The 17,625-nt window shown below is 49.9% G+C and overlaps 1 protein-coding gene across 1 annotated transcript; it reads left to right on the forward strand.

The window, feature by feature from the left end:
* Nucleotides 1–623: 623 nt before the first annotated feature.
* On the forward strand, nucleotides 624–16,046 carry LOC133362328 (indian hedgehog protein-like; the record flags this gene model as incomplete). The annotated part of the gene is given in 6 exon segments (XM_061581258.1): nucleotides 624–914; nucleotides 2,471–2,732; nucleotides 15,099–15,157; nucleotides 15,159–15,347; nucleotides 15,350–15,373; nucleotides 15,828–16,046. Coding segments are annotated over 6 exon segments (1,044 nt in total), but the record flags the coding sequence as incomplete, so codon positions are not given.
* Between the last annotated feature and the right edge of the window lie 1,579 nt (nucleotides 16,047–17,625).

Raw genomic sequence — 17,625 nt, forward strand, 5'->3', positions numbered from 1 at the left:
ACGTGCGCAGCCTGCAGCATTCGCCGACAACTCAGCCACCACCAACAGCGATATCATTATCAGCAGCGGCAGCACCACCACCATTAACAGCGACAGCGGTGGTAATAGCAGCAGCAGCACCACTATCAGCAATACACAATCACCATCAGCATCAGCAATATACAATTACCATCATCACCATCAGCAATACACAATCACCATCATCACCATCAGCGATACACAATTACCATCATCACCATCAGCAATACACAATCACCATCAGTATCACCATGACCAACACAAAATTACCACAAACATCACCACAAGCATCATCATTAGCAGCAACACAATCGCCATTGTCACCACCAACACCACCACCAGCACCATCCGCAACACGATCGCCATCTGTACCATCATCATCGGCTGTAGCAGCGCCATCGCCACCACCGCCACCACCATCGTCAGCAGCTTTAGCGTCACCACCATCCAGCAGCAGCAGCAGCACACAGCCGGGCACCCAGCTGACATCTTGCGGCGGCAGCAGCATGGGGCGAGATTGTCGCCACCTGGACCATCTCCTCGCCCATCGGCGGAGCGCGCCGCTCTCCTCATCACCGCCGCCGCCGCCGCCGCTGTCCGTCAGCATCCTCCTGCTGCTGCTGCTGCTCCTGCTGCTGCTGCTGCCTCAGCCGGCAGAGTCCTGCGGACCTGGTAGCTTGAACGGGGGCCAGCGGCGCCCGGCGCGCAAGCTGACGCCGCTCGCCTTCAAGCAGTTCGTGCCCAACGTGGCCGAGAGGGCGCTGGGCGCGAGCGGCCGCTACGAGGGGAAGATCGCACGCGGCTCCGAGAGGTTCCGGGAGCTGACGCCCAACTACAACCCCGACGTCGTGTTCAAGGACGAGGAGGGCACCGGGGCCGACCGCCTCATGACGCAGGTGAGGAGGGTGCCTTGATTGGGGGCGGGGGGGGATTAGGTGAGGGTGAGGATGGATGATGGTTATGATGATGGGGATGAGGATGTGGAGGAAGATGATGATGGCGAGGAAGATGATGGCGAGGATGATGATAGTACTGCTGATGGTGGCGCTGGTAATGATACTCCTAAATGAATATAACATGATCATTAGTGATGATACTATTAATAATGATATGATCAATCTAGATTTGAAGTTTTTGTGACTGCAAGGATCCATACTCTTTGGTTCTTTCGGTAAAGTCACGTGGGTAGAAAATTCATAAAATCATTAATTTATTTTATACCTACGTGACTTTACCGAAAGAACCAAAAAGTGATGAAATGATCATCAGTGATGATACTCCTAATGATGAAATGATCATCAGTGATGATACTTCTAATGATGAAATGATCATCAGTGATGATACTCCTAATGATGATATTATCATCATTTTTTATGATCAGTGGAAACAAGAAGATGCTCGGTGTAGTCGGCACTTTGCTTTGTTCACCATTTCGTTTGTTTTTAATCTTTGCTTTATGTAACCCCCGCTCTCTCGCTCTCTCTCGTTCTACACGCAGCCCCGTGTCTCCCTCTCTTTCCGTCTCTCCGTGTTGGTCTCCATATCTCTCACTCTTCCCCCCTCCTCCTCCTCCCTGTAGTTCCCCTCTCGCCGTCTCTCCGTGTATCGCTCCCCCTCTCTCCCTATTCTCATTCTCTCTCCATTTCTCCCTCTCATCGTGTCTATCTCTGTCGATGTCTCCTTCTCTCTCCTTCTCTACCCTTGTTCTCCCCGTGCATAACCCCCCTCCTCTTCCCTCGTCTCCATCTCCCGCCCGCTCCATCTCTGCCCCTTTGTCTCGTCATTTCACCCCCCTCCACACCCCATTGTTTACCCTACTGCCATCTCCCTTCTCTCTCGCAATTTACTGTCTCCCCGTGTCTCCCCGTGTCTCTCCGTGTCTCTCCGTGTCTCTCCGTGTCTCCCCGTGTCTCCCCTCCACTGTACCCTTCTTTCCTTCCTTTCTCGCTCCATCTGTCTACCTCCCACCCCACCCCCCTTTGTATTTCTCTCCCCAACTCCTTGTTTCTCTCTCGCTCTGCCTCTCTCTCTCCCTCTACTCTCTCCACCTACGCCACCCACACACCCTCCTGTGTCCACCTCTCACTGAACTCCGGTCCCTACACTTGGGAGCCGGACAAGCCCCTCTCTGCACCAGCGTGGACAGCACCCTCGTGGTGTTCACCTTCTGAAGCGCTCGCTCGTCACCGTGGCGTGCGCGATGACCACCACCACCACCACGTGACTTTTCTTTCGTGTTGTGCGCGGCGCATTTAGCGCCACAGCACGTGGATTTGTAGCGTTTATTTTCATTCATTTGCTGGTGACTTTGTGCATTTCATATCGGAGTCGCCTCCAGCGCTGTTGCTGCTGCTGGCGGCAATAAAAGTTGTTTAAAAAGTCAAAAGTCTGCCCCGTCTCTCCCCTCTCAACTCTCTCTTCCGTCTCTCTCCGCTCGCTCGCTCGTGCTCAGCGCTGCAAGGAGCGCCTCAACTCGCTCGCCATCTCCGTGATGAACACGTGGCCCGGCGTGAAGCTGCGCGTGACCGAGGGCTGGGACGAGGACGGCCACCACTCGGAGGAGTCGCTGCACTACGAGGGGCGCGCCGTGGACATCACCACGTCGGACCGCGACCGCGACAAGTACGGCACGCTGGCACGCCTCGCCGCCCAGGCGGGCTTCGACTGGGTCCACTACGAGTCCAAGTCGCACGTGCACTGCTCCGTCAAGGCCGGTGAGCGCGTTGCGAGCGACGAGTTATTCGTGGTGGGACCTCCTTTGCCAGCACCACAATATACTAATAGGGGTTTCCCCTTTTTTCTGGCAACAAAAAATGCCACCTTTTGCAAGGAATCGTGCTTACATTAGCCACAATACTCGCAGTCGAATGCCGCCTTTTGGCGTCATCTGGTCGAACACTGTATGAGACTAGGCTCTAAAGAAGGCTGTCTCTGGTGTGGACCAATCATTTTCAAAGACAATTCATACATTATCAGAGTATTGTTTTTTGTTTTGCATTTGACTGCAAGTATAGTGGTTAATGTAAGCATGATTCCTTGCAAAAGGTGTCAGTTTTTGTTGCCAGAAAAAAAGGGGAAAACCCTATTGGTAGAGTTATTCGTGGTTCGTGATGTCGAACCGGTTAATCGATTGATAATAAAAAAAAGTGTGTTTAGAAGAACAAGAAGAAAACAACTACATTTGGCGTTTTGTCAATGACAATATTTCTGTGGCGTATGTGGGCGTTGCAATTAAACGAGTGCGCGTGCGTGTGGCGAACTTCTTTCGCACCGTACGTAGCCAACCGCACTAATCGGAGGTGTGGGGGCAGGACAACAAACGTGGTGGCCCCACGGCCATCGCTCCACGGTAAGTGATGTGTGTGTGTGTACTGTATGTCGTAGGCGACGTTTCGGGCAATGGTCCTACTTCACGTGCTGCGGTAGACTATTCAGTAGTAAACAAGTAAGCCGTGTCTCCTTCACATATCCGACTCGCTTAAAAAAACATCACAGCCATAAAACAAATACCTTGATGTTTCATGCGTAGAGACGGATATGCGATGAAGGCGACTGTGTGTGCTCATCTCATTTAATAAAAACAATTTAATTCGTGTTCTCCCACAAGCAGCTCATGATCGAGCCGCAGGGATATAGCTCCGTGGCCTTCAGAGGCAAAAAGTGTCCTCGGGCGCCGTGGCTACACACGGGGGGGGGGGGGTGGGTGGCCAGCACCACGCCCGACAGGCGATGTTTACACACTCTGTACCAGGTACTCATTTGAGGCTGAGTCGACCTAGGGGGAGGCTCAGAACCGGTTCCGTTAATCGCCAACTGGTGTTGGCCGTGAGCGGGAATCGAACTCGGCTCGCTGGGTTCGTAGCGCAGCGCAGCGCCAAACACAAAAGAAACAGATCCCCCGTATAGTCTTCAACAGGCTGTAGGGGCAAGTGCTGTTAGCGAGCACCTATGAAGGCCGGCGTGTCACACGAGGGGGTGGGTGGCCAGCACAACGCCCCGCCGCCTCTGTCTCCCGAGTGGCGATGTTTACACACCACATCAGACATACTCATTTGAGGCTGAGTCGACCTAGAGGAGGAGGACTTGGACCGGTTCAGATAATTGTCACCGGTGTTGGCCGTGAGCTGGAATCGAACTAGTCTAACCGGGCTACACGAACACGGCGGCGCTAACCACACACATACACACATACACACACACGTGTGTGTATGTATGTGTACATGTACACACATACACACATACACACACGTGTGTGTGTGTGTACATGTACACACACACACACACGTGTGTATGTGTGTGTGTACATGTACACACATACACACACACACACGTGTATGTGTGTGTGTACATGTACACACACACACACACGTGTATGTGTGTACATGTACACACACACATACACGCGCCCTTCATGTGACCCACGCTGTATTTGTCCACTCGTGTAAAAGTGACGCTTCTCTTGTTTCCTGTTGAGTGTTTAACCTTCGGCAGCGACTTTCCGCACCGCGTGGGGAGTCACACTCCGTGCGACTGACGATGTTGCTCCGCTGGCCGTAGCCGCTGTCGTCACCGTTGTCACTTTGGAGCGCTGTCGCGACGGCTCTCGACACTGCACGGCTCTCGCGCCTGGCCACCTGAGTTCGAGCCCCGGTCTCGGCTCGAACATTGCTGGCGAGTGACGTCGGGACCGCACAATCCCCCAACTTCTTCCCCAACCGGCGCTGTCCAGAGTGCTGAAGTTGCGAGGCTTGGGGCTGACTGTGTGCTCCATGCTACGCCATTTACCTGTGTTGAGAGCCCCCCTTTTTGTCGTCGTTGTTGTTGTTGTTGTTTTCGTAACGCATCTGCAAACACAAAAGCATAATGTCGAGCAAGACCAGAGTGGTTATTGACGCATGTGTTGAGTTGTCGTCGTTGTCGTTGTTGGTGTGTGTTGTTGTATATGTTGGGTATGAAAATTTGTTATGTTGTATGCGTGCGTGGGTGAAATTATTATGTTGTATATGTGGGTTATGAATATTCAGTGGAAATAATAATAATTAAATGAAATTTGGCCAAATGTGTAATTATCCGGAAATATGTTAATTTATGTAATTACGCACATTTTAATTATGCCAATTCGAGAGGTAATCGTATTAATTATGCGAGTGGGTGTAATTATGATAACGCAAGTCGTTATGATAACCAGACCCCGGTTCACCCCGTTATCGCTTTAACATTTACTGAGTATGTATTAGTGTGTTTATTAAGGTCACCAAGTTCAAATCTCAACGCAGAAGCAGATCTTATGCATAGATTTCAGGAAAGAATCACACAACCACTTCTGTATTGATCAATTTATTACTAATTCAACCTTAACTATGATATAATATGCGAACTCTCAATCCCGGAACGTCAACACGGCATCAATACAGTATCATCAACGATTGTCTGATTTCACTTTGACAACTGCACATGGATCACGCATAACGCGATGGTTGTTAGTGAGAGAGAGAGTCGTTAAAACACGCAAATACTATGCTTAAGAAAACCTTAATGTTAATGAATGATTATACTCAATATTGTTCACGCAGTACCACACTCCTTATTGACCATACGCAACCCTTATCACGTTGTTAACACCTTGGGTCACGGGACAGTTGAATATTCTGTAGAGGATGCGAGTACGTGCGGCGATTATGACTGAAAGATACTTGAAAGATTATACGGCGATAAAAAAAAACACAATCAAAAACAGTTATTATTCTTAAAGGCACCAATCTCAACAGATACATCGGCAGGTTATCTGACAACAGAACGGCTCGGAGTAAGGGCCTGCGACGGTGCTCCTTTTCCGAAGCTCGTTATCTTATACCAAGTTTACTAATTGGGGACCAGATCACCTGATAAGGATCCGGTGGGCCACCACTCCCCACGTGAGCGTGGCTCGGCGGAAGGAGGTGCCAAGAATCAGTTCGTATTGATGGATCTGTTGGGAATTTATGCGATTAAGAGTACAGCCCACTAAATATTAAAGATAAAAATTAAGAATACTCTTATAAACGACGGAGGGCCATCACTCGGTCTCGTTGTGATGCTTTCCAGCCACGGATGGCTTATGGGTTCGAGTGTTTTTGAGTGGTAAGAGTTGTCTTGAATAGTCAGTGTTCGGAGTCGATTCTTTAGGTCAAACAGACGCCTGGTGGTCGTGTGGTGAGGGGGCGGTGCGCGTCATACGTATCAGTTGATCCCCTGTCACCGTGGCGAACTGGTTCGGATGCCCGTTGATACGCTGTCGCAGTTCGGAACCCGGTCGGTAGGTGGCGCCCACAACTCGCTCGTAGCGTGCAGCTCTGGGTTGTCGCCGATCCGCGATGCTCACCACTCCGGTGGCAGCAGAGACCCCCGATTCGGCAGAGGTTGACGAGCTGAAGATGAGTCGAGCCGACCCGCTGGTCGCAGCTCGCTCCTGAGTCGACCCTCCCGGTCGAGCTCGCTCCTGGGTCGACCCGCTGGTCGCCCTCGCTCCTGAGTCGACCCTCTGGTCGCACTCCTGAGTGGACCCGCTGGTCGCACTCCTGAGTGGACCCACTCTGGTCGCACTCGTTCCTGAGTCGACCCTCCCGTCGCACTCCTGAGTGGACCCTCTCGTCGCACTGACTTCCAATGCTCAGGATCCTTTACTTTATGCCGAAAAATCCCCCTGGATCCCGCCCACAAGGCGGGGCTTCTTCCGATTTTTGCTGTGTCAGGATCTGTCCGTAGGCAGGTGTGTCCATGTGTCTGTCCGTATGTCCGTGTGTCCTTGTGTGCATCACTGACGGTATATTCGTTGTCACACTCCCTCCATAAACCCACGAGCAAACAATCAGATGTTACAAATTGCCTCGAGGTCGTCTCTCTGTCTGGGTGCAATATTATCTCTTGTCTGGCCTTCTTCATGAACCCAAAACACAGACGTTACAAATGTCTCATAGGCGTCTTTGTTCGTGTTGCACAACCTGGAGGGAGGGGCAACACTCTCTCCGACCCGGCGCACAAAGAAATGGTTAAAAAGTTTTAAGTTAACATTTGTCCCTTACTATTTCACAGTTATGATTCTGTATGTAACCTAAGGTCTGTCGTTTCCCATCGTGGTGCTTGACTCAAGTGTAGGTGTTTCCCCGAGCGTATACACACTCCTATCCCGCGCTGCGGGGATACAAAGACGGCCGGGATCTCCCTTTCTCTCCGACCCTGGGTTTCACATCGTTTTTTTTATTATGTATTTATATTCGACCTGGTGGTGATTCATCCCGTTATCCTGGCTTTTCATAAGTTTTACTTTTGTCTTTTCATGCATATGCTTCGGGTCGAGTTGTATAGAAAGCATTAAAGTATGGAAATAACATTTCATATTGACTTAATGATGGTGATGGTTCAGTAGGCGTACTTGTGACCTGGTTTAATTGGAGTGGGTGTGAATATCAAACTTTAGCCTACCCTGTTGTTAAATTCCGACTTTAACGTTACTTTAATAGCAATACAGAATAATTGAGCTTTTTGTCTTAACTAGGCGAACGCGAACTTCTGGTGACCCCCGCAGCCGTGTTATTTAGCTGGGTCTGCCCGCCTTGAGAGATATACAACACTTTTTTTAAATCAGCTCTCCCCTGTCCCTCCAACCTTCTGCTCTGGGAATGTTATTCTTAATTTCAGGTCCAAGGCCTCTTTGGGTTTATCTTTGTTTCCTCAGCTGCAGGAGAACAAGGCGTGCTTCTACCTCCCTTTCTGTGTGCACGTGTTCTAATTAGCTCGGAATCCCTAACACACAATCAGTGATGATTCCTGGCTTTCTGTGGTTGTGATTTAGACAAAGGCGCCTCTGTTTCTTCCATTGCCTTTGAGTCGACACTGCCCTATTATTTGCCCATGTGCTGAGGTCATAGAATTCGTTTTGACTTCAGTAATATTAACATTCAGTATTGGATTAGCAAATGGGCAATGGTTCATTTATGTAGCTCGCAGCCTGGTCTCCAATTTGAGCGAGCGCGAGAATCGATAATTTAGCCTACTCTGTTGTTGAATTTCGAATTTTGACGTTACTTTAAAACCATGCAGGATGGTTGGGCTTTTTGCCTTAACTATGTCTGGCTGACACTCCCACTGTCTCTGCCGCCTGCACGGGTGACATGTGCCCGTTCATCAGGCCTTATCTTTCCTTGAAGCAAGGTTGCAAATTCTGCCATCCTAGCCCTCCTCCAGTTCATTACTTAACAACACCTGGTGTTTTGCAGTTTGCTGCGCTTGGTGTGTTTCACTCATTAAAAAAACAAGTAAAAGATAATATATAAAAATCATCAAATATTATTAATCTCAATTATGGAAGAAGGGTTAGGATACAACATACCGCCCTTTTAAAAATGACCAGTGGTCAAATGGCCACGGGTTATTTTTAAAAAAATGTATACCCTTCTTCCATCATGAACCATCGATTGTCCTCAAGTTTTGCTGCTATTCCTTACAACGCGCGCGTACGTGTCACAACTTAACATGGTTATTTGAATTGAGCAAAGAAAATTAAACAAGCGTTAAACATCGATATTGCGTTACATCGGTTCTGATACATCATGACTCCGACGAATATTCATTTTTGTTTTTGTTAAATCCTGGGAAACGCTAGGTAGCGGTTTCGAACGCATTTATGCGTTACCTTCCTCATGTTGCCTCGTTCACCACTTCGATAATTCGATCACGGTTTTCGGGTTCGTTTTTGTAGTTTCCTCTCTCACTCTCTGTGTCGTGGGAGTGTGTGGTGAAAAATTGTGCTGCACATAACCAGAATTCGCGCACACGACCCACTTTGACATTTGGTTCGAGGCATTCGCTCTCTCTGCGATTACATGCACATTTGCCGAGTCAGTGTGTCGATTTAATTCTGTCCCTCGTAATGTTGCCCTCTTTGTTTTTACTAGTGTGTTGGATTTCAACACCATTCCCGATACGTCATGGACATTCGTCTCCATTTTAGCACTCCGATCCACAATTTTTGGTTTCCCTTGGATATTTTCCATTCAAAGGCTCATGCCTGCGCTCCTCAGGGCGTGTCCCTGCTGTCTGTTTTTGTACTGTCCGATCACGCTTCAATGCAACCCTGTCCTTGTATTCGATCCGCGCGTCATTTACGGGAGCACTGTCCACGTTTTTGCCCGCCCTGTCACTTGCAGCCTGCCTGTATTTCACATTGAGCGCCGGGTTTAACACCTCGGCGGGTGTGGCGCGTATGGGCTGCCCGCTCTCAATCACTGTGGATGGTTCATCACGTATTTGGACCGTATTCTGTGTTATTCCTCTATTCCCTCCTGGTATAGCCGGTGGAGGAATTGGTCGGAATTGTATCGATTGTGTTTGACCTCCCATCCTGCGATTCTCGTGAATGTTCGCATCCATACCTCCGCGGTATGTGTAACACCTTCCCGCTAGGTGGTTATCTTCCCATCTCTGTGCGTAATTTGAACCTTGCGTGTGTCGTGGGATGGGGTGTTGATATGGTTCTGCTCTGAACCTCTCCCTCCTACGATTCTCCTGCACCCTTGGCCCAGTGTTTTTCCCATTTGGGTGCCAAATTTTTCCTGGATTGTTACTTCGCCATCCCTGTGGGTAATCTTGACCTTGCGCATGTCGGGGCATGGGGTGTTGGTATGGTTCTATTCTGAACCTCCCCCTCCTGCGATTCTCCTGAATGTTCGGCTTTGTGCCGCTCTCATTCTCGTGCCAACCTCTCTCTGGGTTATTTTGCCATGTGTGCGTGCGTTTCTGCTGCTCTCTGCATGGTGGGACTGCTCGGTGATTTTTATTCCTCTCTGAGAGGCTGGGTTCCTCATCCCTCTCCCTGTGTTCTGGATCCGAATTATGATTCTTAGCTCTGTATAACCATGCCATGTACGCCTTGCTCTCTATGCGGCGTAAGGATGCGGTTTCTGGATTCAAAACATTCTCACCCTTTCTGTAATCTCTGGGCTTAAGGATTCAAAAAACATAATTTTGAACATTTTATCCCCTTCGTGGTATTGATTCACATCGCCTGCGTAATACGCTCTTTTAAATTGGACGAGGTAGTCACGTGGATCTTGGTCCATGCCCTGGGTCATCGATTTTACAGCATAAAACCCCTCAGTGAGTGTCGAATATTCTCCAAACTTCCGAATCACTGCCAGGCTCAATTGTTTAAAATCATTTCTAACCTTGTGTGGTAGTGACTTTACCCATGGAATAGATTCTTTATGTAAGGTCCGTTTCAACAAACTCGCTTTTTCATCCCGTCTCCTCAGCCCTCTAATCATTGCCTCCTCTTCCACTGTCGCGATATGTGTGTGGATATCCATAGTCTTATTGTGGGGGTCAAAATCGGGAATTCTGACTAGAGCCTTGTCCATCAACTTAAGGGTTTTACTGGTGAACAGGTATTCCGAAAGTTGATTGCTGACAGCGTCATCATCAAACAAGTTATCATCAGGCAATCTGTCACTTTGGTCTGTGCTGTGTCCCTGTGTTTAAGTGGTGTGCATTTTCTGTGTGCGCGCCCAGGGCCGTGTCGCTCGTGTTGCCATTTCCCTTCAGTTTTTGCCTCTGCCCTTAGTGTACCATGTCCTGGCGATTTTACTTTAACTTTTGTGCGATCAATCCCTGGACTCTGTCCACGTACCCAAGAGAGTGATTTGATGTTACTTCCATATTTATTCTGTGGCTCAACGTCTGTGAGTTTCGCTGGTGTCGCGAGCTTTGATTTCTCCTCCCTCTCGAGGGTGTGAGGACATTTCTCGTCGTTTATTAGAGACGATTTCTCTCCCGTTTCCTTTCCAAAATTTCCTCATTCCACAATCCCTGTCTGTATGCCTGTGTGAGAAGGTATGAGTCCTGTCCTGCCTTCTCTGCAGTTTTTGCATCGTGTTTGCCTTCGTTACTTTTTATCCAGTCAATTAGTTTCCCCCGAGGTGTGTTCGTGTTATCGATACAGCTCCCTTCCCATATGTCTCTCTGACTGTACTGCTTTGTAACAGATTGGTCGGTACGTTTAAATACGACCTCCCCGTATCCCGTAACCCATTCAAATATTATTCTTAATCCTAGCATCTTAAGTATGGCAAGAGTTACCTTAATATTTCTTTTCAGAGTGCATATAAACAATTGTATCACAGGATGCGTCAGTTCAACTCGAGCAAATAATCTCAGCCCAGCTGTCTTTGTTATACTCTGCTACTCTGGTATTTCCTTCAGAGCGCGTTTTGTTTGTATACCCCCGTTTACAATCACAAGGCAACGTTAGTTCACAACACTTTGATTAACACATCAGTGATTCGTTCCTGAATTCATGCATAACTGTCTGCGAGAGATCCCGGAAGACGAGCCCCCATTATGTTGTATATGTTGGGTATGAAAATTTGTTATTTGTATGCGTGCGTGGGTGAAATTATTATGTTGTATATGTGGGTTATGAATATTCAGTGGAAATAATAATAATTAAATGAAATTTGGCCAAATGTGTAATTATCCGGAAATATGTTAATTTATGTAATTACGCACATTTTAATTATGCCAATTCGAGAGGTAATCGTATTAATTATGCGAGTGGGTGTAATTATGATAACGCAAGTCGTTATGATAACCAGACCCCGGTTCACCCCGTTATCGCTTTAACATTTACTGAGTATGTATTAGTGTGTTTATTAAGGTCACCAAGTTCAAATCTCAACGCAGAAGCAGATCTTATGCATAGATTTCAGGAAAGAATCACACAACCACTTCTGTATTGATCAATTTATTACTAATTCAACCTTAACTATGATATAGTATGCGAACTCTCAATCCCGGAACGTCAACACGGCATCAATACAGTATCATCAACGATTGTCTGATTTCACTTTGACAACTGCACATGGATCCCGCATAACGCGATGGTTGTTAGTGAGAGAGAGAGTCGTTAAAACACGCAAATACTATGCTAAGAAAACCTTAACGTTAATGAATGATTATACTCAATATTGTTCACGCAGTACCACACTCCTTATTGATCATACGCAACCCTTATCACGTTGTTAACACCTTGGGTCACGGACAGTTGAATATTCTGTAGAGGATGCGAGTACGTGCGGCGATTATGACTGAAAGATACTTGAAAGATTATACGGCGATAAAAAAAAACACAATCAAAAACAGTTATTATTCTTAAAGGCACCAATCTCAACAGATACATCGGCAGGTTATCTGACAACAGAACGGCTCGGAGTAAGGGCCTGCGACGGTGCTCCTTTTCCGAAGCTCGTTATCTTATACCAAGTTTACTAATTGGGGACCAGATCACCTGATAAGGATCCGGTGGGCCACCACTCCCCACGTGAGCGTGGCTCGGCGGAAGGAGGTGCCAAGAATCAGTTCGTATTGATGGATCTGTTGGGAATTTATGCGATTAAGAGTACAGCCCACTAAATATTAAAGATAAAAATTAAGAATACTCTTATAAACGAATAACGACGGAGGGCCATCACTCGGTCTCGTTGTGATGCTTTCCAGCCACGGATGGCTTATGGGTTCGAGTGTTTTTGAGTGGTAAGAGTTGTCTTGAATAGTCAGTGTTCGGAGTCGATTCTTTAGGTCAAACAGACGCTGGTGGTCGTGTGGTGAGGGGGCGGTGCGCGTCATACGTATCAGTTGATCCCCTGTCACCGTGGCGAACTGGTTCGGATGCCCGTGATACGCTGTCGCAGTTCGGAACCCGGTCGGTAGGTGGCGCCCACAACTCGCTCGTAGCGTGCAGCTCTGGGTTGTCGCCGATCCGCGATGCTCACCACTCCGGTGGCAGCAGAGACCCCCGATTCGGCAGAGGTTGACGAGCTGAAGATGAGTCGAGCCGACCCGCTGGTCGCAGCGCGCTCCTGAGTCGACCCTCCCGGTCGAGCTCGCTCCTGGGTCGACCCGCTGGTCGCCCTCGCTCCTGAGTCGACCCTCTGGTCGCACTCCTGAGTGGACCCGCTGGTCGCACTCCTGAGTGGACCCACTCTGGTCGCACTCGTTCCTGAGTCGACCCTCCCGTCGCACTCCTGAGTGGACCCTCTCGTCGCACTGACTTCCAATGCTCAGGATCCTTTACTTTATGCCGAAAAATCCCCCTGGATCCCGCCCACAAGGCGGGGCTTCTTCCGATTTTGCTGTGTCAGGATCTGTCCGTAGGCAGGTGTGTCCATGTGTCTGTCCGTATGTCCGTGTGTCCTTGTGTGCATCACTGACGGTATATTCGTTGTCACACTCCCTCCATAAACCCACGAGCAAACATCAGATGTTACAAATTGCCTCGAGGTCGTCTCTCTGTCTGGGTGCAATATTATCTCTTGTCTGGCCTTCTTCATGAACCCAAAACACAGACGTTACAAATGTCTCATAGGCGTCTTTGTTCGTGTTGCACAACCTGGAGGGAGGGGCAACACTCTCTCCGACCCGGCGCACAAGAAATGGTTAAAAAGTTTTAAGTTAACATTTGTCCCTTACTATTTCACAGTTATGATTCTGTATGTAACCTAAGGTCTGTCGTTTCCCATCGTGGTGCTTGACTCAAGTGTAGGTGTTTCCCCGAGCGTATAACACTCCTATCCCGCGTTGCGGGGATACAAAGACGGCCGGGATCTCCCTTTCTCTCCGACCCTGGGTTTCACATCGTTTTTTTTATTATGTATTTATATTCGACCTGGTGGTGATTCATCCCGTTATCCTGGCTTTTCATAAGTTTTACTTTTGTCTTTTCATGCATATGCTTCGGGTCGAGTTGTATAGAAAGCATTAAAGTATGGAAATAACATTTCATATTGACTTAATGATGGTGATGGTTCAGTAGGCGTACTTGTGACCTGGTTTAATTGGAGTGGGTGTGAATATAAACTTTAGCCTACCCTGTTGTTAAATTCCGACTTTAACGTTACTTTAATAGCAATACAGAATAATTGAGCTTTTGTCTTAACTAGGCGAACGCGAACTTTGGTGACCCCCGCAGCCGTGTTATTTAGCTGGGTCTGCCGCCTTGAGATATACAACACTTTTTTTAAATCAGCTCTCCCCTGTCCCTCCAACCTTCTGCTCTGGGAATGTTATTCTTAATTTCAGGTCCAAGGCCTCTTTGGGTTTATCTTTGTTTCCTCAGCTGCAGGAGAACAAGGCGTGCTTCTACCCTTTCTGTGTGCACGTGTTCTAATTAGCTCGGAATCCCTAACACACAATCAGTGATGATTCCTGGCTTTCTGTGGTTGTGATTTAGACAAAGGCGCCTCTGTTTCTTCCATTGCCTTTGAGTCGACACTGCCCCTATTATTTTCCCATGTGCTGGGTCATAGAATTCGTTTTGACTTCATAATAGTTAACATTCATTATTGGATTAGCAAATGGGCAATGGTTCATTTATGTAGCTCGCAGCCTGGTCTCCAATTTGAGCGGAGCGGCGAGAATCGATAATTTAGCCTACTCTGTTGTTGAAATTTCGAATTTTGACGTTACTTTAAAACCATGCAGGATGGTTGGGCTTTTTGCCTTAAACTATGTCTGGCTGACACTCCACTGTCTCTGCCGCCTGCACGGGTGACATGTCCCGTTCATCAGGCCTTATCTTTCCTTGAAGCAAGGTTGCAAATTCTGCCATCCTAGCCCTCCTCCAGTTCATTACTTAACAACACCTGGTGTTTTTGCAGTTTGCTGCGCTTGGTGTGTTTCACTCATTAAAAAAAAACAAGTAAAAAGATAATATATAAAATCATCAAATATTATTAATCTCAATTATGGAAGAAGGGTTAGGATACAACAGTGTGCCTGCGGACCGCTGCCAATGCAGTAGCAGCAGCATCACCAGATTCCCTCTCTCTCCATCTCATTCTCTCTCCATCTCATTCTCTCTCCATCTCCGTCTCTGCCGGTCTCTCTCCATCCCTCTATCTCTCCATCTCTATGTCTCAATCTATATTTCTCTCTCTCCATCTGTCCATATCCCCTCTCTTCATCTCGATGTCTCATTCTCTAACCGGTCTCTCTCCATCCCCCCCACCCTCCACACCCCCCGCATCTCTACCTCCATCCCACCCGTGCAGAGAACTCCAACATCGCGGCGGCCAAGGGCAGCGAGGGCTGCTTCCACGGCGACGCGCGGCCTCTTGGTGGAGGGCGGCGGCTCCAAGAGGCTGCGCGACCTGCGGGCCGGCGAGCGCGTCCTGGCGGCGAGCGGGCCCACCTCGCCGCCCGCCTACAGCGACCTCCTCCTCTTCCTCGACCGCGAGCCCCGCCAGCGGCGCCGCTTCATCACCCTGGAGACGGAAGGCGGCGGCCGCCTCCTCGTCACCCCCCGTCGCACCTCGTGTTCGCCCGCGCCCGGAGACTCCGACGATGACGGCTGCGGCGATAGTGGCAGCGGTGTTCCTCCCCGGAGGAGCGCGCCGTGGCCCTCTTTGCCAGCCGCGTGCGGCCACGGCATGTTCGTCTTTGAGCTGGCGGGTGCTCTTGCTGATCCTGCTGCTACTGGTCGTGTTGGTGGTGGCGGTGGTGTTGATCTTCCTGGTGGTGCTGGTGGTAGCGTTAGTGGTGGTGCTGGCGGTAGCGTTAGTGGTGGTGCTGGTGGCGTTAGTGGTGGTTGTTGGCGGTAGCGTAGTGGTGGTGCTGGTGGCGTTAGGGGTGGTGCTGGTGGTAGCGTTAGTGGTGGTGCTGGTGGTAGCGTTAGTGGTGGTGCTGGTGGCGTTAGTGGTGGTGGTAGTGGTGTTGTTGTTGGCGATGACGGAGCACCGCGGCTGCGTGCGGTGCGCGTGGTGCGCGTGAGCTGGGTGGAGGCGCTGGGGTCGTACGCGCCGCTCACGCACCACGGCACGGCGATCGTCGACGGGCTGCTGGTGTCGTGCTACGCGGCCGTCGAGACGCACGGCCTGGCTCACGTCGCCTTCGCGCCGCTCCGCACGGCCCACGAGCTCATGCGGGGCCTCGGGATACATTCGCGCAGCAGCAGCAGCGGCGGCGACGGCAATAGCAGCGGGCAGCGGCAGCAGCAGTAGCAAGAACGCACCGGGAGCGGAGGGAGAAGGAATTCACTGGTACCCGCGACTCCTCCACAACGCTCGCCCGTCTGCTGCTCGGCGAAGACGTGTTCCACATCCTCTCGCCTGGCCGCGCGTGAGCAGCTGGGGAGCCAGGAGGAGCCAGCAGCAGCAGCAGCGGCAGGAGGAGGATGAGGATCCATTGCTCCCGGGGAGGCAAACGTTGCCAGATCCGTGGCTCGGTGGACCAGATCGGTCGACGCGGGTGGCGGGCAAGTGGGAAGGTTCGCGATGATGGGCACCGTGCCAGGGGCAGCCACGGGGGCAGTCGTCGGCCGACCTGGCGGTGCAGCCCGAAGGATGATTTGGGTTTCCCCCAATTCGCTCGTCGTGTTCGAACACGTGACGGACGCGTCTCGCGGCAGGAGAGGCTCCCTAGGGGGGGGGGGGGGGTGGGGGTCTTCGTCCAAGCTAGAAAATTGGCCAAGGGTCCTGTACGCTATAGGTGAGCTTGCCTATAATGTTAACAGTGATTGTACATCACTTGCAAAGCAAGTGTCGCCAAATATGTTGTTTGTTGTTGTTGCTGTTGTTGTTGTTACGTTGAACAATGAGGTAGCGGACGTTATGAAGGGGCCCTAAATAAAATAAAAACACGCAAATATTAAAACACTGTTTTACTTGCACAGTAAAAAAATTGTAATTTTTCATTTGCTATACAGCCAAATAATACGACAAATCGCTAATCTTAAACACGCAGTCGTTCGTAAAAGTTGAAGGCGGTATTGCCTACTATAATCGCCCAGAAATGTCTGTCCGTCCCGCGCGTGACGTCACTCCACATGAGACACACCCCACCGCGTGACGTCACTCCACATGAGGCCCACCCCACCGCGTGACGTCACTCCACATGAGGCACACCCCACCGCGTGACGTCACTCCACACGAGGCACACCCCGCTCACTAATATTCATGAGCGGGTGGATGTTTACACCAGCGCAGAGGAAGGTCGAGCTGAGTTAAATAGTTTATAACGCAGAGTCGCTTCAATATGACAGCGTTTCTTTATAGGAAGTGACGTCAAAAAATAAATCTACGCAGCACAGTGCTACATCCGTGTGTGACGTCACTGAAAAGAGCCCCCCCCCCCCCCTTCATTAATATTCATGCACCACGCGTGTAATTTACACTGACGCACTAGAAGGTCGCACACATCCACATGCCTCACCCCTCCCCAATAACCATGAGCGGGTGAGGTCACTCCACATGCCGCACCCCCTCCCTATAACCATGAGGGGGTGACGTCACTACACATGCCGCACCCCTCCCCAATAACCATGAGCGGGTGATGTCACTCCGCATGCCGCACCCCTCCCTAATAACCATGAGCGGGTGATGTCACTCCGCATGCCGCACCCTCCCAATAACCATGAGCGGGTGATGTCACTCCGCATGCCGCACCCCTCCCTAATAACCATGAGCGGGTGATGTCACTCCGCATGCCGCACCCCTCCCTAATAACCATGAGCGGGTGAGGTCACTCCGCATGCCGCACCCCTCCCTAATAACCATGAGCGGGTGAGGTCACTCCGCATGC

The sequence above is a fragment of the Lethenteron reissneri genome, unplaced genomic scaffold (genome assembly GCF_015708825.2).
Source record: "Lethenteron reissneri isolate LAM-NWPU_2019-01 unplaced genomic scaffold, ASM1570882v1 scaffold_1436, whole genome shotgun sequence".
NCBI classification, from domain to species: Eukaryota; Metazoa; Chordata; class Hyperoartia; order Petromyzontiformes; family Petromyzontidae; genus Lethenteron; species Lethenteron reissneri.